The 20,057-nt window shown below is 46.0% G+C and overlaps 1 protein-coding gene across 1 annotated transcript in view; it reads right to left on the bottom strand.

Moving 5' to 3' along the window:
• The window catches only part of VPS53 (VPS53 subunit of GARP complex), a 120,084-nt gene extending 115,828 nt beyond the window's left edge, over positions 1-4,256 (bottom strand). The window contains exon 1 of the mRNA XM_038759042.1: positions 4,146-4,256. Coding sequence (XP_038614970.1) covers positions 4,146-4,229 — 84 coding nt within the window. The 5' untranslated portion in view covers positions 4,230-4,256. The remainder of the gene's footprint in view (positions 1-4,145) is intronic.
• Between the last annotated feature and the right edge of the window lie 15,801 nt (positions 4,257-20,057).

Below are 20,057 nucleotides of genomic sequence, written 5' to 3'. Positions count from 1 at the left end.
ATATCATGTCTACTAACACTACTGTACTTTCCCAAGTTCTTAATAAGATTGATTGATTAAATGTCGGTTCCTCGCACGCCACCCCCAAGCACCGACTCCCTCCCTTGAGGATCAGGTGCGGCGGCGCCGCCTCCTCCTCCTCTCGCAGATTTCCTGCCCCCTGCCCTGCCTCGACCTCCCCTCGGGGTCCAACACTCCAGCCTCCCGACTGCCACCCCGCCCACGGAGGAAATAATAATAATAATCATCATCAGTCGTATTTATTGAGCGCTTACTGTGTGCAGAGCACTGTACTAAGCGCTTGGGGAGTACAAATTGGCAACATATAAAGACAGTCCCTACCCAACAGTGGGCTCACAGTCTAAAATAATGATGGTATTTGTTAAGTGCTTACTATGTGCCAAGCACTGTCCTAAGCGCTGGGGGAGATACAAGGTCATCAGGTTGTCCCACGTGGGGCTCACAGCCTTGAGAAGCACTGTGGCTCAGCGGCAAGAGCCCGGGCTTGGGAGTCAGAGGTCCTGAGTTCGAATCCCAACCCTGCCACATGTCCGCTGTGTAACCTTGGTCAAGTCACTTCACTTCTCTGGGTCTCAGTTCTCTCATCTGGAAAATGGGGATTAAGACTGTGAGCCCCACATGGGACAAACTGATCAGCTTGTATCCCCCCCTGCGCTTAGAACACTGCTTGGCACATAGTACGTGCTTAATCAATCAATCATATTTATTGAGCGCTTACTGTGTACAGAGCACTGTACCAAGCACTTGGGAAGTACAAGTCGGCAACACATGCCATCATTATTATTACTCCTAATTTACAGATGAGGGAACTGAGACACAGTGAAGTGACTTGCCCAAAGTCACCCAGCTGACAAGTGGGACCGTCTCTACATGTTGCCAACTTGTACTTCCCAAGCGCTTAGTACAGTGCTCTGCATACAGTAAGCGCTCAATAAATACGATTGAATGAATGAATGAATGAATGAATGAGTTGGGATTAGAACCCACGACCTCTGACTCCCAAGCCCGGGCTCTTTCCACTGAGCCACGCTGCTTCTCTATCTCTCCTCGCCCCCAGCCCCGCCATTCCCCGGAAGCATCATGGCATAATGGCTAGAACACGGACCAGGGAATCTGAAAGTCATGGGTTCTAATCCCGACTCCACCACTTGCCTGCTGAGTGACCCTGGGCAAGTCACTTCACTGGGCCTCAGTACCCTCATCTGAGAGGACTGAGGCCTTCCCAGACTGAGCCCCCTACTTGCTCTCCCCCCTCTCCCCTCCCCATCTCCCTGCCTTACATCCTTCCCCTCCCCACAGCACCTGTACATATGTTTGAATGCATTTAATACTCTATTTATTTATGTATTTTATTTGTAAGAGAAGCAGCGTGGCTCAGTGGAAAGCAGCCCGGGCTTTGGAGTCAGAGGTCATGGGTTCAAATCCCGGCTCCGCCACATAATAATAATAATAATAATAGTAGTAATAATAATAATAATAACATTTATTAAGCACTTACTATGTGCAAAGCACTGTTCTAAGCGCTGGGAAGGTTACAAGGTGATCAGGTTGTCCCACGAGGGGCTCACAGTCAATCCCCATTTTACAGATGTGGGAACTGAGGCACAGAGAAGTTAAGTGACTTGCCCCAAGTCACACAGCTGACAGGCGGTGGAGCCGGGATTTGAACCCACGACCTCTGACTCCAAAGCCCAGGCTATTTCCACTGAGCCACGCTGCTTCTCACGCTCACATAATTGTCAGCTGTGTGACTCTGGGCAAGTCACTTCACTTCTTTGGGCCTCAGTTACCTCATCTGTAAAAGGGGGATGAAGACTGTGAGCCCCCCGTGGGACAACCTGATCACCTTGTAACCTCCCCAACACCTAGAACAGCGCTTTGCATATAGTAAGCGCTTAATAAACGCCATCATTATTATTACATATTTATTCTATTTATTTTATTTTAATATGTTTTGTGGTCTGCCTCCCCCTTCTAGACTGTGAGCCCGCTGTTGGGTAGGGACCATCTCTGTTTGTTGCCAACTTGTACTTCCCAAGCGCTTAGGGAGAAGCAGCGTGGCTCTGTGGAAAGAGCCGGGGCTTTGGAGTCAGAGGTCATGGGTTCAAATCCCGGCTCCGCCAATGGTCAGCTGTGTGACTTTGGGCAAGTCACTTAACTTCTCTGTGCCTCAGTTACCTCATCTGTAAAATGAGGATTAACCTGATCACCCTGTAACCTTCCCAGTGCTTAGAACAATGCTTTGCACATAGTAAGCACTTAATAAATGCCACCATTATTATTATTATTATTTGGAGTCAGAGGTCATGGGTTCGAATCCCAGCTCCGCCACCTGTCTGCTGTGTGACCCTGGGCTAGTCACTTCACTTTGGTTTTGTTCTCTGTCTCCCCCTTCTAGACTGTGAGCCCGCTGTTGGGTAGGGACTGTCTCTATGTGTTGCCGACTTGTACTTCCCAAGCGCTTAGTCCAGTGCTCTGCACACAGTAAGCGCTCAATAAATACGATTGATTGATTGATTCTCTGAGCCTCAGTTACCTCATCTGTAAAATGAGGATTAAGCAGTGTGGCTCAATGCAAAGAGCCCGGGCTTTGGAGTCAGAGGTCGTGGGTTCAAATCCCGGCTCCGACACTTGTCAGCTGTGTGACATTGGGCAAGTCACTTCGCTTCTCTGGGCCTCAGTTCCCTCATCTGTAAAATGGGGATGAAGACTGTGAGCCCCTCGTGGGACAACTTGATTACCTTGTACCTACCCCAGCGCTTAGAGCAGTGCTTTGCACATAGTAAGCGCTGAACAAATACCAACATTATTATTATTATTATTAAGACTGTGAGCCCCATGTGGGACAACCTGATCACCTTCTATCCCCCCCAGCGCTTAGAACAGTGCTTGGCACATAGTAAGTGCTTAAAAAATACCAACATTATTATTATTATTAAGACTGTAAGCCCCATGTGGGACAACCTGATCACCTTGTATCCCCCCAGCGCTTAGAACAGTGCTTGGCACATAGTAAGTGCTTAACAAATACCAACATTATTATTATTATTATTAAGTCTGTGAGCCCCATGTGGGACAACCTGATCACCTTGTATCCCCCCCAGCGCTTAGAACAGTGCTTGGCACATAGTAAGCACTTAACAAATCCCATCATTATTATTAGCAGTAGTAGTAGTAGTAGTACGGTGCTGTGCACACAGTAAGCGCTCAATAAACACGATTGATTGAATGAATGAATGAATGGGAGCCCCACGTAGGCCAGGGGCTGGGCCCAACCCCGATTTGCTTGTATCCACCCCAGCGCTTAGGACAGTGCCCAGCACATAGTAAGCACCTAATAAACACCACTAGAAGCACCGTGGCTCAGTGGAAAGAGCCCGGGCTTTGGAGTCAGTGGTCATGGGTTCAAATCCCGGCTCCGCCACTTGTCAGCTGGGTGACTTTGGGCAAGTCACTTCTCTGGGCCTCAGTTTACCTCCTCTGGAAAACGGGGATTAAGACTGTGAGCCCCATGCGGGCCAACCTGATCACCCTGTAACCTCCCCAGCGCTTAGGACAGTGCTTTGCACATAGTAAGCGCTTAATAAATGCTATCATTACTATTACTAGAATCAATCAATCGTATTCATTGAGGGCTGTGTGCAGAGCACTGGACTAAGCGCTTGGGAAGTCCTAGTTGGCAACATATAGACAGTCAATCAATCAATCAATCGTATTTATTGAGCGCTTACTATGTGCAGAGCACTGTACTAAGCGCTCGGGAAGTACAAATTGGCAACACATAGAGACAGTCCCTACCCAACAGTGGGCTCACAGTCTAAAAGGGGGAGACAAAGAACAAAACCAAACACACTAACAAAATAAAATAAATAGAATAGATATGGACAGGTAAAATAGAGTAATAAATTAGAACAGTGCCTTGCACATGGTAAGCGCTTAATAAATGCCATCATTTAGACTGTGAGCCCACTGTTGGGTAGGGACTGTCTCTAGATGTTGCCAATTTGTCCTTAGACCAGTGCTCTGCACACAGTAAGCGCTCAATAAATACGATTGATGATGATGATCATCATCATCACTATGGTTGTTGTTATGGAGAGGGCGATCTTGTCGCTGCCCCTCACCTGTTCGATGGCGAGCTGCACCTCGGGGGTGAACTGCAGGACGGTGTCCATCTCATCCACGAACTCCAGCTCTTCGTCGTCCATGGTGCCTGCCCTGACGGCTGGACACACACACCCCCAGTATCCCGGCAGCCCCCGCGCCCTGACAACCCTCTCCTCCCGGCAGCCCCCGCGCCCCGGCAGCCCCCCGCGCTCCTGTGGGCCAACCGTGCACTTCCGGCTGCCCGGAGCGCGGAACTCTGGGATAGCGGAGGACCGATAGCCCGTCCCCCTGAGGGGCGGGGCCTACCCCAAGGCCCAGGCCGGGCGGCCAAACCAACGTCAGGGGACTGGCTCCCCCTTAAACCCTAGAATCCCACAATAATAATAATAATAATAATAATAATAATAATAATGTTGGTATTTGTTAAGCATTTACTATGTGCAAAGCACTGTTCTAAGCGCTGGGGGGAACACAAGGAGATGAGGTTGTCCCATGTGGGGCTCACAATCTTAATCCCCATTTTACAGATGAGGGAACTCAGGCCCAGAGAAGTGAAGTGACTTGCCCAAGGTCACACAGCAGACACGTGGGGGAGTGGGGATTCGAACCCATGACCTCTGGCTCCAAAGCCCTTGCTCTTTCCACTGCGCCACGCTGCTCCTCTAATGATGGCATTTGTTAAGTGCTTACTATGTGCCAAGCACTGTTCTAAGCGCTGGGGGGATACGAGGACGTGAGGTTGTCCCACGTGGGGCTCACAGTCTTCATCCCCATTTTACAGATGAGGGAACTGAGGCCCAGAGAAGTGAAGTGACTTGCCCAAAGTCACACAGCTGACAAGTGCGGGAGGCAGGATTTGAACCCATGACCTCTGACTCCAAAGCCCGTGCTCTTTTCCACTGAGCCACGCTGCTTCTTCTGATGCTATTGACACCTGTCTACTGGTTTTGTCTAGAATCCCATTTATTTATATTGCATTTATTTATATTGATGCTATTGACACCAGTCTACTGGTTTGGTTTGGTTTTGTTCTGTTGTCTCTCGGAATGAATGGAGAAGCAGCGTGGCTCAGGGGAAAGAGCCAGGGCTTTGGGGTCAGAGGTCACGGGTTCAAATCCACCAATTGTCAGCTGGGTGACTTTGGGCAAGTCACTTCACTTCTCTGGGCCTCAGTTCCCTCATCTGGAAAATAGGGATTAAGACTGGGAGCCCCACGTGGGACAACCCGATCAACTTGTACAATAATAATAATGGCATTTATTAAGTGCTTACTATGTGCAAAGCACTGTTATAAGCGTATCCTTCCCAGCGCTTAGAACAAGTGCTTTGTACATAGTAAGCACTTAATAAATGCCATTATTATTATTATTACTGAGAGCTCACCTCCTCCAGGAGGCCTTCCCAGACTGAGCCCCTTCCTTCCTCTCCCCCTCGTCCCCTTCTCCATCCCCCCCATCTTACCTCCTTCCCTTCCCCACAGCACCTGTACATATGTTTGTACATATTTATTACTCTATCTTGTACATGTCTATTCTATTTATTTTATTTTGTTAGTATGTTTGGTTTTGTTCTATGTCTCCTATTTATCTATTTTGATGCTATTGATGTCTGTCTACTTGTTTTGTTCTGTTGTCTGTCTCCCCCCTTCTAGACTGTGAGCCCATTGCTGGGTAGGGATTGTCCCTATCTGTTGCCAAATTGTACTTTCCAAGCGCTTGGTACAGTGCTCTGTAAGCGCTTAATAAATACGAATGAATGAACGAATCAATCCCCCTCAGGCTCGGGAGACGGGGATGGGGCCTCCGGCGAGGCTTTGGAGAACCAGGGCCGCCTGGGAAAGGGGCAGAGCCAATATCCCTGTTCTCCGAATGGAAAATCACACTTGCCCCTGCTGAGGGACCCTCTATCCTGGAGATGAAGGGGGTGAACAGCATCCCCTCAGACTCATCGAATACTAATAATAATAATAACTGTAGTATTTGTTAAGACCTTACTATGTGCCAGGCACTGTACTAAGCCCTGGGGTGGATACAGGCAAATTGGGTTGGACACGGTCCCTGTCCCACCAGGGGCTCGCAGTCTTACAGATGAGGAAATTGAGGCCCAGAGAAGTAGAGTCACTTGCCCAAGGTCACACAGCAGACAAGTGGCAGAGCCAGCACTAGGCTTTAGAAAGGGCACCAATGAAATAATAATAGTGGTGAAGAGTTGAACATGCTCTAGGATGGCCTGAGCTCCTGAGAAAGTGATTCTTCTGTAACACACCCACGCTCAGAGGTCGGGGAATCTACTGAGTCTCTTTGCCACCAACCTCTGGGTTCTAGTCCCGGCTCAGGCGATGGCCTGCTGTGTAACCTTGGAGGAGATGCTTAGCTTCTCTGAGCCTCCATTTCCTCATCAGTAAAATGGGGTCAAGACGACTCCTCTCCCAACCTTTCGGATGGTGAGCAGAGATTGTGCTGATCTGATTATCTTGTATCTCTTCCCAGCACATAGCACAGGGTTTGGCATATAGTAAGTCCTCAGTAAATACCATATTAATGATTATACCAACATTTAAGGCAAATCCCAATTACACATAAAAGCTACATCAAAATGGAACTTAAAATGCCCTGGGCACCATGTGGTTCCGTTTCACACGCCAACAGTCTAGGCTCTGTCCCTGACACGTGCTGCACAGAGAGGAGGTGGGGAGGACGATGCGCTGTGAAGGCGGCAGGAAATGAGTTTAGGGCCAAAAACTGTGGCAGGGAGCAAAGCCCTGGGCCAGGGGTAGTAGGGAGCGAGCCTGAAGATAGGCAGGTCTGTGGAGGTGGAGGAAATAAGGGAGACTGAAGTACACAGAGGGAGGAGAGGAGCAAACTAAGGAGAGCAAGGGGTCCACAAAAGTCTTCTGCATTTTTCATGTATCTGAGCCAATGGCTAAACAATATCAATCATATTTATAGCTTTAGACAATATCAATCATATTTATAGCTTTAGGTATTAAGCTATTTTAAGTATTTATAGGTATAGCAGTTATTGTAAATTGTAAATATTATAATATTGTAAATATTCATAGCTTAGATCTCGTAAACCCTGCTTTATAACTAGTTTAAATGGATAACAGCAGCTCATTTTCATCTAGACTGTGAGCCCACTTTCTAGACTGTGAGCCCACTGTTGGGTAGGGACTGTCCCTATGTGTTGCCAACTTGTACTTCCCAAGCAGTTAGTACAGTGCTCTGCACACAGTAAGCGCTCAATAAATACAATTGATTGATTGATTGATCAAGGATCTCTCTTCCTGAAACAAGGGCAGAGCAGGAGTAACTCCCCAGATTGTGCAATTAGCAGGATTGTGCAATTAGCAGAAATCTGAAAGGAACAAATCCCTTCCCTAAAAGCAAAGGCCCTCTTTCGGTTGTGGCGTTTTTCAGCCTTTCCCAAATTCGCAAATGACTTACCTGGACTTGGGGCTGGGTCTGCTCCCATCATCTTGGTAAGCACAGTCACCATTTGCCCACAGGCTCCAAACTGTTGGGAAAGCCACAGTGCATGTCCTTGCTTGCTGTCCCTACGCTGTCTCAAAGTGAGCTTCGGTGACGGCTGAACAACCGAAGTTTGGGGCGCTGGCATGCTCTCCCATTTTACAACTCCGAAGAGGTGCCTTTAACCCACCACCTGCTCCTGTCATTCCCCAGAGGCTCAGGAAGTACCCTTCAAATTCAAACTGAACACAATTTGGTTCCAAGACGGGGCAAGGCCCGTCAAGACAGGCAGCACATCTCTTCTGCAGGAAGGCAGGAATGCCTTATATTTACTGGTCCCTCTGGGTGAGCAGGAAAGGTCTGGAAGGGAAGGAAAGAGGAAGACAGCGTAGAGTTAGAAAACAGAGACTTTCTGAAGACTCTTCACTGGCTTAGCAAGGTCGGGCAACCCCAGAGGAAATTCAGGCATTTGTATGGTGGTGGTCTGGGTGGTGGGCGGCAGTTTTTGCACTTTTCCCAGGAGTTGGGGTTGGTGGGGGAAGCCTAAGGGGGTCAGAAGCACCTCTGACTTGTCTGAGCCCTGCCTCCGAATGATGTCATGCAGTTGATCACCAATCCTCAGAAGCTCCTGGCAGTGACCTAGAAGAGAAGTCCTACCCTGGTTAAGTCAGTATTTTTCAACTTGCAGTTTATCACCAATCCTCAGAAGCTCCAGGCAGTGACCTGGAAGAGAAGTCCTACCCTGGTTAAGTCAGTATTTTTCAACTTGATTCCCAACCTGTGTCCCTGACAGCTTTCCATTTGGAGTGGGGGGGAAAGGGGGGATGAAGGACTAAAAGGTATGGGGCCATGGCAAACTTAACAGCCAACAACCCCTTCATTATCAATCAATCAATCATATTTATTGAGCGCTTACTGTGTGCAGAGCACTGGGCTAAGCGCTTGGGAAGTACAAGTTGGCAACACATAGGGACAGTCCCTACCCAACAGTGGGCTCACAGTCTAAAAAGGGGAGACAGAGAACAAAACCAAACATACTAACAAAATAAAATCAATAGAATAGATATGTACAAGTAAAATAAATAAATAAATAAATAAATAGAGTAATAAATATGTACAAACATATATACACATATACAGGTATACAGGCCTATCCATTATACTCTCCCAGGGGCTCAGTACAGTACTCTGCACACACATACATGTGATTAACTGATGGAATGATTGGGTCCCAATCCCAGCTCTGCCGCTTGCCTGTTGTGTGACCATGGGCAAGTCACAACTTCTCTGTGCCTTAGTTTCTTCAATTGTAAAATGGGGATTCAATACCTGTCTTCCTTCCCACTTAGACTGTGAGTCCTATGTGGGACAGGGACTGTGTGTCCGACCTGATTAACTTGTACCTACCCCAATGTTTACAACAGTGCTTGGCACATAGTAAGCACTTAAGAAATACAACAGTGACAATAATAACAATTAGCACCTCAGGAGGAAGAGCGCTGATCTAGATAGTGGGTATCCGTTACAAGTGCCAAACACTTTGCAACTAAAGAAGACCATTTCTCTCGTTTACCAGATGTTTACAGGACAAATGGATCTCCAAAACCGAGGGAAAAGAACTACTCCACAATTATCTTCTAAATGGGTACAATTCCAAACTCATCTTTTGAGCTCTGTGCCACCTTAATGTTAGACAAAATTCAGCAAGCTCGTTAAAAGGCTCAAGAACCATCAGGCGAGCTTTCCCTTGTGTTCACACCTTTATCTGAATCTGTGATGCACTATTTTGATAGGCTGAAGTCACAGAAAACCTTTTTCTGTAACCTTTATGAATGTGTCAAGTGGGCACCAGTCTTGAACTGAAAAGTCCTGCCCGAAAAACAGCATTAACTACTCAACCCTTGTAGGATTTGAAGGGGTTTGGGATTGCTCTCTACCAATATTTGCTGATACTTATAGCAAAGGGAGTTATCACCATGCATGGTTCTGTTCATTCCCATTAAAGTTGGGCCACGAACTTGCAGGTACACTCTTTGAATTGTGTATCCTGGTGTGATAGTGGCCCTCAGGTGGATGTGGCTAGGAAACATTTCTGCAGGCTGATTGATTTGAGGAAACTGTTGACAAAGCTGCATTTCAGCTCCAATCTTGAGAGTGACAAAAACCTTCATTGTGTGGTTTAATGTTTCAGTCTCAGGAAAGCTCAGTGATTTCATTTGCAAAGGACAGTCTGCAAAATGGTAAGCATTGTGTTTATTGTATGAACCTCGTTAGATTGCAAGCTCTTTGTAGGCCAGTTTCTACCTCTTTGTATTATCTCAAACACTAAGGACAGTGCCCTGCACAAAATAAGTGCTCAGTAAAGCCTGTTGATGCTAAGAAGCAACAGGTAAAATTAGTCTAGGGGCTAATTTAATGCTGCCCCACCTACTATGCTGTGTTAGGGGCTGGCTATGTAGCCTGTCCTAATTCTACAAGGCAATATCAGTAGCCAGGAGAGAGCAGAGGGGGCACTTAGTAATAATAATAATAATAATAATAATAATAATAATAATAGCATTTATTAAGCACTTACTATGTGCAAAGCCCTGTTCTAAGCACTGGGGAGATTACAAGGTGATCAGCTTGTCCCATGGGGGGCTCACAGTCTTAATCCCCATTTTACAGATGAGGGAACTGAGGCACAGAGAAGTTAAGTGACTTGCCCAGGGTCCCACAGCTGACAATTGGCGGAGCCGACATTTGAACCCATGACCTCTGACTCCAAAGCCCGTGCTCTTTCCATCGAGCCACGCTGCTTCTCATTTTACACACAGTAAGTCCTCAAAAAATATGACTGATCACTCACATTACTCTGACCGTCACTGGACCTTGGTGAAATGAAAGCCAAATACTTTGGAAAAAAAAAAGGGCCATTTGGCCAGGGGGAGGACTAGGTAACTGCTTTTTGGGCCATGAATGTCTTGAATCCGTCAAGCTAATAAATTGGTAATACCTTAGCTTCACTTGTCTGGGGAGTGAGAAAAACTTCAGGAAGTCTGGGTTTCCCACTGCTGCTGAATGAAGTAAAGAGCAGTTGCTTCAAATCACCTTCCAGGCTTGTAATTCAGGACAGCGTTGAGGTAGAAGGTGTAAACTCCTTATGGGCAGGGAACACGTCTACCAACTCTGATGTAGTATACTCTCCCAAGCGCTTAGTACAGCACTCTGCACACCTGTAAGCACTTAATATCAGTATTGATAGTAGGAGAGGTTTTAATCTGTTAACTGCATCAGAAAACTTTTACTGTCTCCATTTTATACGCGATGTCACCTTGACCCAAGGCACATCAGTACTGCAGTAAAGAAGTAAGGAACGCTGGCTCAAGGCTAGGAAGAGACCAACAGACTTGGTGGGTTTGTGGGATAGAGGTGCTGAGTCTGCTGGGCTTTAATAATAATAATAATAATAATGGCATTTATTAAGCGCTTACTATGTGCAAAGCACTGTTCTAAGCACTGGGGAGGTTACAAGGTGATCAGGTTGTCCCACAGGGGGCTCACAGTCTTAATCCCCATTTTACAGATGAGGTAGCTGAGGCACAGAGAAGTAAAGTGACTTGCCCAAAGTCACACAGCCGACAATTGGCAGAGACGGGATTCGAACCCACGACCTCTGACTCCAGAGCCCGGGCTCTTTCCACTGAGCCACGCTGCTTCTCAGCGTGCTTCAGGGGAGCTGGACTCTGGGGTCCTCTGGGGGAAGCGACTTGAAATATTTTAGAGGCGTGTAGTAAAGGCCGTGGGTTTTGTCGTCCTTACAGCCATGATTTCTTTAAGAATAATGATGGCATTTGTTAAGTGCGAAGCACTGCTCTAAGCATGGGTTGGGGTGGGGAGAGAAATACGAGGTGATCAGGTTGTCCCACGTGGGGCTCACAGTCTTAGTCCCCATTTTACAGATGAGGTAACTGAGGCTCGGAGAAGTTAAGTAATAATAATAATAATAATAATTTTGGTATTTGTTAAGCGCTTACTATGTGCAAAGCACTGTTCTAAGCGCTGGGGAGGGTACAAGGTGATCAGGTTGTCCCACGTGGGGCTCACAGTCTTAGTCCCCATTTTACAGATGAGGGAACTGAGGCCCAGAGAAGTGAAGTGACTTGCCCAAAGTCACACAGATGACAATTGGCAGGGCTGGGATTTGAACCCATGACCTCTGACTCCAAAACCCGGGCTCTTTCCACTGAGCCACGCTGCTTCTCACTTGTGTATATGTATATATGTTTGTACATATTTATTACTCTATTTATTTATTTATTTATTTTACTTGTACATATCTATTCTATTTATTTTACTTTGTTAGTATGTTTGGTTTTGTCTCCCCCTTTTAGACTGTGAGCCCACTGTTGGGTAGGGACTGTCTCTATATGTTGCCAATTTGTACTTCCCAAGCGCTTAGTACAGTGCTCTGCACACAGTAAGCGCTCAATAAATACGATTGATGATGATGATGACTGACTGATTGCCCTCTCCAGGCAACACTAACACTACTGAAACTGTTTGAACTAGAAGGGCTGATGCTTTTAGAGCTAGAATGGTAGGCTTTGTGCTCGCAACTGCTTGTACTCCCAAGCGCTTAGTACAGTGCTCTGCACACTATAAGCCCTCAAAAAATACGATTAAATGAATGAATGAACTGCTTCCTTCCCTTCCCCAACTTTTTCTACCCCCACACACCCTCCTTAGGGTAAGGGGGCTGGCGGACCCCGGCCAAATTGTCATTCAATTGAGCCCCTTCCTTCCTCTCCCCCTCGTCCCCCTCTCCATCCCCCCCATCTTACCTCCTTCCCTTCCCCACAGCACCTGTATATATGTATATATGTTTGTACAGATTTATTACTCTATTTATTTATTTATTTTACTTGTACATACCTATTCTATTTATTTTATTTTGTTAGTATGTTTGGTTTTGTTCTCCACCTTTTAGACTGTGAGCCCACTGTTGGGTAGGGACTGTCTCTATATGTTGCCAACTTGTACTTCCCAAGAGCTTAGTACAGTGCTGTGCACACAGTAAGCGCTCAATAAATACAATTGATTGATTGATTGATTGATTCAAGCCCTGACAGTTGGGGTGGGGGGCCGAAGGAGGGAAAGGGAGAAAGAGAAGGGGTTTTACTGGACGGCAAATGGGAATTGGCTGCCGAAGTGCATGGGTGGCTATTACAGCTCCAGCCACACCCCAGCCCTTGCCTTCTTAAACTCCCTTCTTTCCCCCTTTCCCCCCATGACCAGTGAGGTGAAAGATTTGGGGGGAAAGGGAAGTGTCCCCAGCCACCGCCTCCTACTCTCCCTGCTCCTTCCCTCCTTCTTTTACCTCCTTCCCCTCCCCACAGCATCTGTATATAAATATATATGTACAGATTTATTACTCTATTTATTTATTTATTTTACTTGTACATATTTATTTTATTTATTTTATTTTGTTAATATGTTTTGTTTTGTTGTCTGTCTCCCCCTTCTAGACTGTGAGCCCGCTGTTGGGTAGGGGCCATCTCTATATGTTGCCAACTTGTCCTTCCCAAGCGCTTAGTACAGTGCTCTGCACACAGTAAGCGCTCAATAAATATGATCGAATGAACGAATGAATGAATGAATGCTCCTGTGAACTTTTGTGGCCCCCCTTCTGTCCCACAAGAGCACCTCGGGAAAAACCTGGCCTGTTTTCCCCTCCGCCCCTGGGGGAGGTTGCCAATACATCCCTGTTCTTCCCACCCCCTCGGGGCAGGAAATTTTTATTTTATGACGGCACATATTAAGCGCTTACTATGTGCAAAGCACTGTCCTAAGTGCTGGGGAGGTTACAAGGTGATCATATATATGGAGGCCTTCCCAGACTGAGCCCCTTCCTTCCTCTCCCCCTCATCCCCCTCTCCTTGCCCCACATCCTACCTCCTTCCCTTCCCCACAGCACCTGTATATATGTATATATGTTTGTACAGATTTATTACTCTATTTATTTATTTATTTTACTTGTACATATCTATTCTATTTATTTTATTTTGTTAGTATGCTCTGTTGTGTCGTCTGTCTCCCCCTTCTAGACTGTGATCCCACTGTCGGGTAGGGACCGTCTCTAGATGTTGCCAACTTGGACTTCCCAAGCGCTTAGTCCAGTGCTCTGCACACAGTAAGCGCTCAATAAATACGATTGAATGATTGATTACTCTATCAATCTATTTATTACTCTATTTTACTTGTACATATCTATTCTATTTATTTTATTTTATTAAAATATGCTATTTTATATATTTATAATATAAATTATGTTTATAATATATTTAAATATATTATATTTATAATGTATTTATAAAACATATTAAAATATGTTTTGTTTTGTTCTCTGTCTCCCCCTTCTAGACTGTGAGCCCACTGTTGGGTAGGGCCCGTCTCTATGTGTTGCCAACTTGTACTTCCCAAGCGCTTAGTCCAGTGCTCTGCACACAGTAAGTGCTCAATAAATACGATTGATTGATTGATTGATTGATATATGTATATGTATATATGTTTGTACATATTTATTACTCTATTTTATTTGTACATATCTATTGTGTTCATTTTATTAATATGTTTTGTTTTGTTCTCTGTCTCCCCCTTCTAGACTGTGAGCCCACTGTTGGGTAGGGACCGTCTCTATGTGTTGCCAACTTGTACTTCCCAAGTGCTTAGTCCAGTGCTCTGCACACAGTAAGCGCTCCTCAATAAATACGATTGATTGATTGATTTTAGGTTTGCATGCCATAAAGGTGTCGGGCAAATGGCCTGCGGTTTCCGGCCCAGGGCCGGATCTATTCCGGGATATTTCTGCACCCGAGGCTAAACTCCCTACATCTTTTTCACGCCACCACCGGTAGCAACATAAAAGGAGAAAGGAAGAAGGAAGAGGTGAAGGACTGGAAGAGAGTCATCATCATCAATCCTATTTATTGAGCACTTACTGTGTGCAGAGCACTGTACTAAGCGCTTGGGAAGTACAAGTTGGCAACATATAGAGACAGTCCCTACCCAACAGTGGGCTCACAGTCTCTGCACCTTAACACCCTCTCCTCACCCTCCACCTCGAATCAATCAGTGACACCTGTATATATGTATATATGTTTGTACATATTTATTACTCTATTTATTTATTTATTTATTTTGCTTGTACATATCTATTCTCTTTATTTTATTTTGTTAGTATGTCTGGTTTTGTTCTCTGTCTCCCCCTTTTAGACTGTGAGCCCACTGTTGGGTAGGGACTGTCTCCAGATGTTGCCAACTTGGACTTCCCAAGCGCTTAGTCCAGTGCTCTGCACACAGTAAGCGCTCAATAAATACGACTGATTGATTGATTGATTTACGGAGCGCTTACTGTGTGCAGAGCACTGTACTAAGCGCTTGGGAAGTACAAGTTGGTAACATATAGAGACAGTCCCTACCCAGTAGTGGGCTCACAGTCTCTGCACCTTAACACCCTCTCCTCGCCCTCCACCTCGAATCAATCAGTGACACCTGTATATATGTATATATGTTTGTACATATTTATTACTCTATTTATTTATTTATTTTACTTGTACATATCTATTCTGTTTATTTTATTTTGTTAGTATGTCTGGTTTTGTTCTCTGTCTCCCCCTTCTAGACTGTGAGCCCACTGTTGGGTAGGGACTGTCTCTAGATGTTGCCAACTTGGACTTCCCAAGCGCTTAGTCCAGTGCTCTGCACACAGTAAGCGCTCAATAAATACGACTGATTGATTGATTGATTTACGGAGCGCTTACTGTGTGCAGAACACTATACTGAGCGCTCCGTGGGAGGCTGCAGGGGCGGGGGTTGCCAGCCAACGGGGCAGCGTGGCTCAGTGGAAAGAGCCCGGGCTTTAGAGTCAGAGGTCATGGGTTCAAATCCCAGCTCCGCCACTTGTCAGCTGGGTGACTTTGGGCAAGTCACTTCACTTCTCCGTGCCTCAGTTACCTCATCTGTAAAATGGGGATGAAGACTCTGAGCCCCCTGTGGGACAACCTGATCACCCTGTAACCTCCCCAGCGCTCAGAACAGTGTTTTGCACATAGTTAGCGCTTAATAAATGCCATTATTATTATTACTCTATTTTATTTGTACACATTTATTCTCTTCATTTTATTTTGTTAATATGTTTTGTTTTGTTCTGTCTTCTAGACTGTGAGCCCACTGTTGGGTAGGGCCCGTCTCTATACGTTGCCAACTTGTACTTCCCAAGCGCTTAGTACAGTGCTCTGCACACAGTAAGCGCTCAATAAATACGATTGATTGATTATTATTCTCCTGCATCATGTCACAGACGCACCTTGTACTTCCCAAGCGCTTAGTCTGGTGCTCTGCACACAGTAAGCGCTCAATAAATACGATTGAATGAATGAATTTATTTTATTTTGTTAATATGTTTTGTTTTGTTGTCTGTCTCCCCCTTCTAGACTGTGAGCCCGCTGTTGGGTAGGGACCGTCTCTAGATGTTGCCGACTTGTACTTCCCAAGCGCTTAGTCCAGTGCTGTGCACACAGTAAGCGCTCAATAAATATGACTGAATGAATGAATTTATTTTATTTTGTTAATATGTTTTGTTTTGTTGTCTGTCTCCCCCTTCTAGATTGTAAGCCCACTGTTGGGTAGGGACCATCTCTAGATGTTGCCGACTTGTACTTCCCAAGCGTTTAGTACAGTGCTCTGCACACAGTAAGCGCTCAATAAATATGATTGAATGAATGAATGTTGTCGACTTGTACTTCCCAAGCGCTTAGTACAGTGCTCTGCACACAGTAAGTGCTCAATAAATATGATTGAATGGTACAGTGCTCTGCACACAGTAAGCGCTCAGTAAATATGATTGATTGATTGATTGATTGATTGAATGAACCTCCATCCCAGTGGCTGCCCCCCACCCTTACAGAGGCCTGCCTGAGGGACTGTACTGAACACTGGCTCCATTCATGTGCCTTTAGGCACTTCCCTAGGGGCGGGTCTGCGGTTTAGGGGTTGTCGCTTTGGGGCCGGAGTGGAGGACGTGGCTCAGTGGAAAGAGCCCTGGTTTAGAAGTCAGATCTTGGGTTCTAATCCCGCCTCCGCCACTTGTCAGCTGTGTGACTTGGGGCAAGTCACTTCACTTCTCTGGGCCTCAGTGCCCTTATCCGGAAAATGGGGATAAAGATGGTGAGCCCCCCGTGGGACAATCTCATCACCTTGTATCCACCTCAGCGCTTAGAACAGTGCCTGGCAGATAGTAAGGGCTTAATAAATGCCATCATTATTATTGATTATTATTTCTCTAGGCCTCAGTGACCTCATCTGTAAAATGGGTGTGGAGACAGTGAGCCCCACGTGGGACAACCTCATCACCTTGTATCCACCCCGGCGCTTAGAACGTTGCCTGGCACATAGTAAGGGCTTAATAAATACCATCATTATTATTGATTATTATTTCTCAAGGCCTCAGTGACCTCATCCGGAAAATGGGGATAAAGACGGTGGGACAACCTCATCACCTTGTATCCACCCCGGCGCTTAGAACAGTGCCTGGCACACAGTAAGGGCTTAATAAATGCCATCATTATTATTGATTATTACTTCTCTAGGCCTCAGTGACCTCATCCGGAAAATGGGGATAAAGACGGTGAGCCCCCTGTGGGACAACCTCATCACCTTGTATCCACCCCGGCACTTAGAACAGTGCCTGGCACATAGTAAGGGCTTAATAAATGCCATCATTACTATTATTATTTCTCTAGGCCTCAGTGACCTCATCTGTAAAATGGGTATGGAGACAGTGAGCCCCACGTGGAACAACCTCATTACCTTAGTAGAGAAGCATTACATTAGTACATTAGTAGAGAAGCAGCATGGCTCACTGGAAAGAGCCCGGGCTTTGGAGTCAGAGGTCATGGGTTCTAATCCCGACACCGCCACTTGTCTGCTGTGTGACTTTGGGTAAGTCACTTCACTTCTCTGTGCCTCAGTTCCCTCATCCGGAAAATGGGGATTAAGACTGTGAGCCCCACGTGGGACAACTTAATCACCTTGTATTGTTATTATTATTTGTTAAGCGCTATGTGCCAAGCACTGTTCTAAGCACTGGGGGAGATACAAGGTGATCAGGTTGTCCCACGGGGGGCTCACAGTCTTCATCCCCATTTTCCAGAAGAGGAAACTGAGGCCCAGAGAAGTGAAGTGACTTGCCCAAAGTCACACAGCTAGAGGAGCAGCGTGGCTCAGTGGAAAGAGCCCGGGCTTTGGAGTCAGAGGTCATGGGTTCAAATGCCGGCTCTGCCACTTGTCAGCTGGGTGACTTTGGGCAAGTCACTTCACCTCTCTGGGCCTCAGTTCCCTCATCTGTAAAATGGGGATGAAGATTGTGAGCCCCCCGTGGGATGACCTGATCACCTTGTATCCCCCCAGTGCTTAGAACAGTGCTTGGCACATAGAAAGCGCTTAACAAATACCACTATTATTATTATTATTATTGTTATTATTATTATTATCATTATCATAAGCGGCGGAGCCGGGATGAGAACCCACGACCTCTGACTCCCAAGCCCGGGCTCTTGCCACTGAGCCACGCTGCTCCTCGTCCTCCCCCCCCACCCCCAGCGCTTAGAACAGTGCTTGGCACATAGTAAGCGCTTAACAAATACCATCCCCCTCCTCACTCTTCTCCCTCTCTCCTACCTTCTCTTCTGTCTTGGGAAGCAGTGGAGTCAGAGGTCTTGGGTTCAAATCCCGGCCCCGCCACTTGTCGGCTGTGTGACTTTGGGCAAGTCACTTCGCTTCTCTGTGCCTCAGTTACCTCATCTGTAAAATGGGGATGAAGACTGTGAGCCCCCCTGGGACAACCTGATCACCTTGTAACCTCCCTAGCGCTTAGAACAGTGCTTTGCACACCGTAAGCGCTTAATAAATGCCATTATTATTATTATTATTATTTTGTCTTAGAGAAGCAGCGTGGCTTAGTGGAAAGAGCCCGGGCTTGGGATTCAGAGGATGTGGGTTCTGATCCTGCCTCTGCCGCTTGTCTGCTATGCGACCTTGGGCAAGCCACTTGACTTCTCTGGGCCTCAGTTCCCTCATCTGTCATATAGGGATGTTAGACTGTGAGCCCCATGTGGGACAGCCTGATTACTTTGTCCCACTTAGAACAGTGCTTGGTGCATAGTAAGCGCTTAAGAAATTTATTCTGATGACTTGACACCTGTCCACATGTTTGGTTTTGTTGTCTGCTAACTCTCTTCCTCCCTTCAAAGCCCTACTGAGAGCTCACCTCCTCCAGGAGGCCTTCCCAGACTGAGCCTCCTCCTTCCTCTCCCCCTCCTCATCCCCCCGCCTTACCTCCTTCCCCTCCCCACAGCACCTGTATATATGTATATTTGTTTGTACAGATTTATTACTCTATTTAATTTGCTTGTACATATTTATTCTATTTATTTTATTTGGTTAATATGTTTGGTTTTGTCGTCTCTCTCCCCCTTCTAGACTGTGAGCCTGCTGTTGGGTAGGGACCGTCTCTCTATGTTGCCAACTTGTCTTCCCAAGTGCTTAGTACAGTGCTCTGCACACAGTAAGCGCTCAATAAATGATTGAATGAATGAATGAGTGTATATATGTATATATGCTTGTACAGATTTGTTACTCTAATTTACCTGTACATATTTATTCTATTTATTTTATTTTGTTAATATGTTTGGTTTTGTTGTCTGTCTCCCCCTTTTAGACTGTGAGCCTGCTGTTGGGTAGGGACCATCTCTCTATGTTGCCAACTTGTACTTCGCAAGCGCTTATTACAGTGCTCTGCACACATTAAGCGCTCAATAAATACGATTGAATGAATGAATGAGTGTATATATGTATATATGTTTGTACAGATTTGTTACTCTAATTTACTTGTACATTTCTATTCTATTTATTTTATTTTGTTAATATGTTTGGTTTTGTTGTCTGCCTCCCCCTTCTAGACTGTGAGCCCGCTGTTGGGTAGGGACCGTCTATGTTGCCAACTTGTACTTCCCAAGTGCTTAGTCCAGTGCTCTGCCCACAGTAAGCACTCAATAAATACGATTGAATGACTGAATGAATCTCCCCCAGCGCTTAGAACAGTGCTCGGCGCATAGGAAGCGCTTAACAAGTTTATTCTGATGACTTGACAACCTGTCCAAATGTTTGGTTTTGTTGTCTGTCTCCCCCTTCTAGGCTGTGAGCCCGCTGTTGGGTAGGGGCCGTCTCTATCTGGTGCCGACTTGTACTTCCCAAGCACTTAGTACAGTGCTCTGCACACAGTAAGCACTCAATAAATACGATTGAGTGAATGAATGAATGAACAAATACCAGCATGATAATAATAATGATAATAATGATGGAATTTATTAAGCGCTTACTATGTGCAAAGCACTGTTCTAAGCGCTGGGGAGGTTACAA

This window comes from Tachyglossus aculeatus, chromosome 17 (assembly GCF_015852505.1).
Source record: "Tachyglossus aculeatus isolate mTacAcu1 chromosome 17, mTacAcu1.pri, whole genome shotgun sequence".
Taxonomy (NCBI): domain Eukaryota; kingdom Metazoa; phylum Chordata; class Mammalia; order Monotremata; family Tachyglossidae; genus Tachyglossus; species Tachyglossus aculeatus.
Note: the sequence above shows the minus strand (reverse complement) of the source record. Positions and strands in the feature narration are given on the sequence as shown.